General features: G+C 41.4%; 1 protein-coding gene across 2 annotated transcripts in view; it reads left to right on the top strand.

The window, feature by feature from the left end:
- LRGUK (leucine rich repeats and guanylate kinase domain containing) overlaps nucleotides 1-6,802 on the top strand; it is a 115,494-nt gene extending 108,692 nt beyond the window's left edge. For both annotated transcript variants that reach the window (XM_061198063.1, XM_061198064.1), the window contains exons 19-20: nucleotides 1,518-1,666; nucleotides 6,545-6,802. In XM_061198063.1, the coding sequence (XP_061054046.1) occupies nucleotides 1,518-1,666; nucleotides 6,545-6,675 (280 nt within the window). In that variant the 3' untranslated portion in view covers nucleotides 6,676-6,802. The remainder of the gene's footprint in view (nucleotides 1-1,517; nucleotides 1,667-6,544) is intronic.
- The last annotated feature ends 1,401 nt before the right edge of the window (nucleotides 6,803-8,203 follow it).

Raw genomic sequence — 8,203 nt, forward strand, 5'->3', positions numbered from 1 at the left:
CAGTAGTTGCGGCTCACGGGCCTAGTCGATCCGCGGCATGTGGGATCCTCCCAGACCAGGGCTCGAACCCGTGTCCCCTGCATTAGCAGGCAGATTCTCAACCACTGCGCCACCAGGGAAGCCCCGAAATGGGGATTTTTAAATATGATACATGAAGATGTAGCTCTGACCAATGGAGGAACTGAAAATAGTGATAGAACTGTTTGTGGGGAGAAAAATGGGGGGAGGTTATTAAGTGACCTAAATCCTTTCTGATCATAGCAGAAATCTCTATCAAAGATAGGTTTAAAATTGGCAAGTCAATAAAAGTCAGTGACATGTTATTTAGAAATAAAAAGGTTATTGTCAGAATATCTAAAAACAGTTAAGAATGGTTGGCTCTCAGGAGAATGAAATTGGGGTCACTGTTACTTTCTATTTTAAGCCCTTCTATATGACTTAATTCTAACTATATGTATTTAGTAGGCTGATTAAAGTGTTAATGAAATGTTTTTAAAGAAATGAGTAAAATCGCAGAAGAAAAGATGAATATATTTTGATTATATAAACATTTTAAGTTGCTCTAGGTCCAAAACAAATTAAAAAGGGAAACAGGAAGCTATATAAAATATATATTAATAACTTATATAATATACTATATATGATATATAGTATATGTAACAACTAACATATATAATATATTGAATATAATATATATGTTATATGTTATATATTCAATTTATAATATGTAATTCAATATATAATATATTCAATTCCATATATAATATATATAACATATATATTCACATAAATTGATATGGAAAACATTCAGATCCTCAAAAGAGAAATGAAGAAAAGAGGTAAATAGTTCACAAAAGCTAATTAATAAATACAAGAAATAATGTTTAATCTTGCCATGAACAAAGCTCAGCTGTTCACAGTGCTCCCTTCTGCAGGATGAGCTCCGCCTCAGTGGAGCTGCTTCCCCCAGAGGAAGCCAGGAAGCAGGTGGAGCCCAAAGGAGGGCAGCCTACTGGTAGGAAGCCCACTGGCCCAGACGCAGAGACTTCAGGCACCCAGGTCACACCCCAACCTTGTCCTAAAAAGGGGGACAAAAAACTAGCCTTAGGTATGCCCAATGTGTGGTCCAGATCAGGCTCTCTAACACGCTTTCATTTTTCTCTGTCCTTGAAATAGCGGGGACTGCCCTATATAAATTGCACTGGATTCTGAAGTCCTAGGAATTAGGATCCGTGCCTGACTCATCTTGTTTTGTAGACTCCAGCACCTCTCAGGATGCCTTGCTCTTAGAAAATATTCAGTGATGTTTTGTATAATGGATGAGAAGTTTATGCTAATATATACAGTACTTAACATATCAGCTGCTAATAGGTCTTGGTACATATGTATCATTGAAAACTTTAGCTCGACAGAGATATGTTTGCAAACTACTGAATGATTTGACAAAGATAACCCAATGATCATATGGCCATTAATGTTATTGCATCTCAAAGATATATTCATTTTTCATTTTTCAGTGGCATGGATTCCAGTGATTCCATGAAATACTCTGCCTTATTTGAGTCTTGTCCATGGTCAAAAGACTTGCCTTTTTGTCCTCCAGAAGACAGAATTTATTCACACCCAGAATCAACAATAGGTGATATTGAGGACCAGGCCCTAAAAGGTATGCGTCATTTACATACGGTTCTCATATAAATATTAATATTATAATTATATCTATTTCCCACTGTCTTTCTGTTTCTGATTTTTTTTAATTAAATGAGTGTTTAAAGTGAGAATCTCTCCTTTGAGGCAGGATGGGTTATTTATCCCCCATTGTAATAGATGAGAAACAAAGTTAAAAAAGATCAGGAATGTGCCCAAGGTTACTTAGCTACTTAGAGTGGACGCTGCTGCTCTGCCCATCTGGCCACACTGCCTGCAGGGGTGTTCTGGGATGAGGGGCACGTGCTCTCGAAAGGAGGTTTTAGCAACTTGGGTTGCATTCAGTGAAGGCGAAGAAACGCAGGGAAGTTTTCATATCACTGACCAGTCTCCTGCTCTGGGCGTCTGGCAGAATCCTGACGGTTTTGGGTTTGAAGGATCAGGCCAGCCCCTCCTCTTCACCTCCTTTTTACACCTTGCTCCCCAACAGACTTGTGAATGCATGTCTCCTGGCACGGACAGGATGGCCATCGCATTTTTGTCTCTGGCAATGTTCATAAAGAACATTGAGTAAAGACCTTAAACAGTGTGGGGAGACTGAAGGGCTAGAGGTGAAAATGGAAAAGGGAGAGAGTAACCCATTACGGGGCTCTGTGAGCAACTGATAGAGGAATGAATAAATTGGGGGGAATTCTCTAGGACCTGGAGGCTAGGAGGAGCCACCATTAGTAGCCTGAGTTGGGGTGGGGTGGTCTGCCTGAGACCGGAAGAAGACTTGAGGATCCCCTGCTTGCTCAGGTGACCACGGGAGCCAGAAAGAGAGTACAGACATGTTAGGTCGCCAGGGACAAGAGGACACAGTAGGTGGCATCTCCAGAAGGAAGGTCCTGAATCAGGCACCTTCTAACCATTTCAGAGGTGGACTCGCTCTTCAGGTGTAGCTGTATTCAGGACAGCTGACCGAGATAGGGTATTTTCCAGCATTTTACTCATAAGGGAGGACAGAAGCAATAAATTAGAATCATGTGGCCTGAAATAAACAGACTGCCAGGAATTTCTCCAGCCAAGATGGGTTTATTAGGGATCAAGCAGAGAATTGCAATTCGGGGTCTACAACCACAGTGAGCCACATGCAAGGCCCCACAGGGCAAAGGAAGGAGAAAGCTTTTTATAGAGAGGGAAAGGGAATTGGGAGAGCTTTAGTAAACCAAGAGTCCATGGCTTTTCATTGATTGAGTCCTTGCCAGGAAAGAAGAGGAGCCTTCTTCCTTTTGGGCTCTGCTATGGTCGCAGGGCATGAGAGCTCCCCCTTCTGGTCTCCCAACTCCATTTCATGGAGGTTTCTGTTCATTCATTTTTTACAAGTCCCAAGGCTCAAGTTCCAGGATATAATCCCAAATTCTCAAGTAGACATACTATGTCATCTCACAAGATGTGTGAAGTGTTCTGGGAACTCTTTTAAAGGCTGTGAGCTGCCACTTCAGAGCCTTAGGAAACCCAGGAGCCCTGGAACAGACATGTCCCCAAAGATCATCATGGTTCTGGCTTCCCACAGGTCGTGTTCCCAGACCTTTCCCATCTCATTTTCTCTCCTTTGCCTGTATCCTTACTTATAAATGGGATACTTAGAGTTGAAAACTACATTCCAAACATAGTCTGGCCAGAGCAAAGGGGGGCTGTTACCCGTGGGGCAGGGCTGTGGAAAGAACATTGCATTAGGAATCAGAAGACCTGGGTTTTGGTTCCATTTCTACTATTGTCTGGATGTACAGTGTTGGGCAAATCAATTAATGTCTGAGCCTTAGGAATAATAATATCTGTCCCACAATAATATAGTAATATCCTATATTACTGTAATATATATATATTATAATATAATACAGAATATAATAATACAGGACCAGCAAGATGGGGTATGGTGTAAGTAAGAAGTAAAGTGCTAGATATCTGCTAGGTATTATGATTGTAAATTTTTATACACATAAAAGATTGTGGTTGTTTTCTGCTGGGATGGTTTCTGGAGATTTATTTCATGTGAATGGGCCAGGTTTTCCTGTTTCTTTATATGCATTGTAATCTCGTGTTGAAAATTGGGCATTTGAAAAAGCAGCTACCTCTCCCAGGACGTAGACTGGCTCCGTGCAGGGGACGCCCTTCAGTGATTGGCAGGGCATGTTCTGAGCCCAGGATCAGTCCAGTGTGAAGGCTCAAGGTCTTTTCAGTCCCTTTCCGGGCATGCCCTTTCTCTGACCTCTGTGCGTGCTTTTCTCCAGTTCCCCAGTATACACAGATGCTTTTAAATGAATGTATTAATTTCCCTAAGCATCTTCCTCCTGCTTTTTCTTGGGGCCTTAGCTGTTCTATGGTGTTCCTCAAGTAAGAATCTCTTGTCCCAGGCTTCTTTAGGTCTGTGCCCCCTCAGCGTTTTTCAGGAGCCCTGCTCACTGCTTCCTATGGCTTCCTCTAGCCTGAGATCCCAGCTGTGCCACTTCTAGCCATCTGGTCTATGAGTTAGGTGACACAGAGGCCAATCAGGCTGCCCCTAGATGGGCTCTCAGGAGGGAACTGGGAGCCAGGTCTCTCTTCCCCCAAACTGTACTTCAACCCCTTGGGAGGGGTAGGGGCAAAAGTGAGTAAAAACTTCATGAGATTTCTTACCCTTGCTAATGTGGTTTTTTCATGGTTGGGCGTTCACTTGGTTGCTGTAGATCATTGACTGATTTCCAGAGCTCCTATAAAGTTATTTTAGCTAGTCTCTAGTTTTTCTTTTAATGTTTCCCTGGGAGAACAAGGGCCTGGAGCTTCCTAACCTGCCATCTTGCCAACATCCTTCTGTGGTGATTTTCTCAGAAATCACATCACACTACTGGCTCTCGGTCAGTTAAACCCTCATATTTTTTTTTTTCACACGAACTGCCAAACCAAGTTTATATCATCCAGTATACGTGCTGTTAAATTTTTTTTTTTTTTTTACATAAATGCAACTTTTATCTTCAGCTTTTTATCCTTTTGGTTTCAGCCCCACATTCCAACTTGATTAGATCATTTGGGATCTTGATTCATCTTCCATATTTACTACTTTATAGATTTCTATTCAGCCAGCAAACATGCCACCTATGCCTTTGTCATTGTTGCTGTCAACATTGGGACCCAGGACTTGGCCAAGAGAAACATCCTGTGACAAGTCTCTGGACACTGACTTCCAGGGAGAGTCTACCTGCTTTGTGACGCTTACTCACATCTCTCTAGTGCATTCACATGAGAAACTGCGATGCGTGCCTTGCGTTATATCAGTCGTATTTTCTAACTCAGAGGTCAGCAAGCTTTCTGTAAAGAACCAGACAGTAAATGCTTTTGGCTTTGTGGACAACATAGACTTTTTTGCAACTACTCAACCCTACCATTGCAGTGTGAGAACAGCCATAGACAATATGTAAATGAATGGGCATGGGCTGGTTTCCATTAAACTTTATTTACTAAAATGGGCTGCAGACCAGATTTGGCCTATGGGCTATATAGGTTGTTGACCCCTGCCTAAGTAAAAAGGAAATTAAGTTAATTTGAAATAATTTTTCTTTGCAAATCCCTTCCAACACTTATCACTCACTACAGTTCTTTCTGAATGCACAAACCATTTCTTTAATAAACTGGAATTTGCTGAGGTTTAAAGTCAGGTGTGCTGGTTTGTAGACCTTTATTTCCATTTTTTAAATGGCAATATTATCTGCCTCCAGTACTTTTCTCATTGCAATGAATTCTCAAAGACCAGACACTCTAAAATTACTTCTGTCAGTTATTTCAGCACCCTGGGAGGTAGCTTACCTGGGTGTGGACAAGGGAACTGATATAGAAGGGAGGCCTGCTCTTCTACTGTCTTCTTTCTTCTTCGGGGCCTTTATTTGCTTTAGATGGTTTTGTTACTCTTTCCAGCTTAAAAAAATATCTCCATGGTGAAAAAAAAGTAGAAAATAAGGAGGAGCCTTTTCTTTTTTTTGGCTGCGCCGCATGTGGGGATCTTAGTTCCCCAACCAGGGATTGAACCCACGCCCCCGGCAGTGGAAGCGTGGAGTCGTAACCACTGGACCACCAGGGAAGTCCCTTGTATCTTTTTTTGTCCTCTGTTAACAGGATATCATCTTCTCAAGGAGTATGCCATTCTTGCTCTAAATATACCTTAAGAAAGTCCATTTTGCCTTTAACATTTTCGATTGCACTGGTTTGTTTAATAAGCTGCGTCTTCCCGATCTTATATTATAGGTCACTCCATTTTGCTCACTTCCTGTAGAATCCTCTGCCTCACTCTCTCAATCCCTCCAACACTGCTTTCTCCCCACTGAGAATTCGGCTTCCTCTGTGGCCACTATGCTTCCACCTTCAGTCTCTATCTTCCAAACTCCTCTTGCTTCCACAGTCCCCAGAGGAACCTAGCTCTGTGGTTCATCCTTGGTGTCTTCCTCCTTGGTGAACAAGCCAGTCTTAAAGGGCATTAGATGAGGTTTCTCTAGGAAGGACTTCAGGGTGTGTGTGTGTGTGTGTGTGTGTGTGTGTGCGCTAAGTCTACTCACATATGATTGAAAAGGAATACTGTGCAGGGCATTATTACAGAGGGTATGAATGAGCAGGGTAGAAGAGTAGCATAGGAATTGCTTGCTGTAGCAACCTTCTGGTCACTGGGCAAGTCTACCCAGCCCAAGGTTTGTCCAGCCACACACATGATATATTCTCAACCTCAGCCCTTATTTTTCTTATTTGGGTGTCATTTATTTCTTATAGTTTGTTATGAATGAATTCTAAAAGTTATTCTGGTTCTTACATCATGCAATGCTTATTTTCTTTGTTTAGTGTACCAAGGGGTTAACTATACATACTGTATCTTTTTTTTCTTAATGTTTTACAGCACTACATAAACAGGTATTTCCATGTGAAAAAGGGTCTCTCCAACACAGAAGACACACGATCTCAGGCATCAGTCGCCCAGGTTCCAACACCAAACCCACCCTCCCTCCGATCCCTCAGGGCCGCAAGTAGACCCGTACCTGACGTTTGATCTTAACATGGAAAACTTGCTCTGATCATGTCCAGTCCCTTTGTCTCACCTGGCCGTGGATCCTGGCTATTCCTCACTCAACCAACTACCTACAAAAGAATGTTCTATATGCCTTAATTCTCTCAGTTTCTTTTGTGATTCTCTGAATAGTGTCTATCTTTTTTAAAATGTAAGTTTTTCTTAGCTTTTATAAATGGAATTTCAGTTTTTCCCACATCTATGAATGAATTTTCTAGCTGCTTCCTGCTCTGAAATATCAGATGGCAAAATCTCCCAAGATCTCTACCTTGCTACATGCATAGTGATTGTGGGATAAAGCCAATGACGATTGTGCTCTTAAAATTTCAATGTGTCCATTTATAACATTAGTGTATACTTTACAGGATTGAAATATTTTTGTTCTTCTCATTATGAAAAAATTATAGAGTTCCATTTAACTTCTGACCAACATGATACCTCAACTTCCTTTAGCAATATGAAGGAATAAAGAGTATCAGGTATTTCTTTTATTTCACCCTTTTTTGACTCTGATTATGAAAGGTTTATAAGCAATTTTCATTGTCTTTGTGGTTTCACTTCCTGCCATCTGCAGAAGAAAAATTGAGCAGTTATAGGCGAGGCTGGTATTCGGCTGATTTGTGTGAGCAAGACTATGCTGGTTGTTAAAACACTGAAATGCACCCCTTTGGATGGGTAAATGGTGTTTCCTCTGAATCCTCTGTGCATGGTGATTCATGGGAACAAGAGCCTTCCCATAGTACGGCACTAATTGTTAAATATTTTAAATATCAAAATCCTCTAATGCTTTCCTTTTTAAAAAATATCAAAACCTCCTTTGATAATCCCCTTTCCCATAACTCACATTTGGATGTAACACGATTTGCTACTGGCTCCTATCTTCCACCTAGCCCTGTTTTCAACAGGAGCTGGTTAAAGTTCTTTTCTTGGGGTGGGTGGGAGAGGCTGGGAGGGGGAACGTGGAGGAGAGTACAAGGCTGAGCCAGAGAAGGGAGGCAATGCTCTCTGGAAAAGTAGGGGTGCCGAGAGTGGGTCGCTGTGCCCCAAGGATTCACCAGCATCATCTAATCTTTTTAAAAGTTATTATGAAATATTTTAGACACACTGGAAGATATAAAAATAATAGTTTCGATTTCAAACAATATGGAAGAGATGCTTTTTTAAAAAAATTTCTCCTACTAAGCACAGCTAAAAGCATAGAAATTATATATAAAACAAAGGTAAGATTGAGAGTTAGAAGGAAGAAGGCAGACCACCTGAGGACCCTGGGACCTGAGTAATGACATAATGGTAATTTCCCTGGGTTTCCTTTTGCCTTAGATATCCTAAACTGGGTGCTGGAGAAGCTACAACCCCAAAACACTAATGATACAGACAACAATAGTTCCAACAAAGAGCCTGCTCTTTCTAGCTAAAAGACTAGGAAAGGAGCAGACTAGCAACACAGAAACCTTTTAGACAAGGACTGCTTTACTCCAGCTAAATACTGTG

The sequence above is a fragment of the Eubalaena glacialis genome, chromosome 8 (genome assembly GCF_028564815.1).
Source record: "Eubalaena glacialis isolate mEubGla1 chromosome 8, mEubGla1.1.hap2.+ XY, whole genome shotgun sequence".
In the NCBI taxonomy this organism is placed as follows: domain Eukaryota; kingdom Metazoa; phylum Chordata; class Mammalia; order Artiodactyla; family Balaenidae; genus Eubalaena; species Eubalaena glacialis.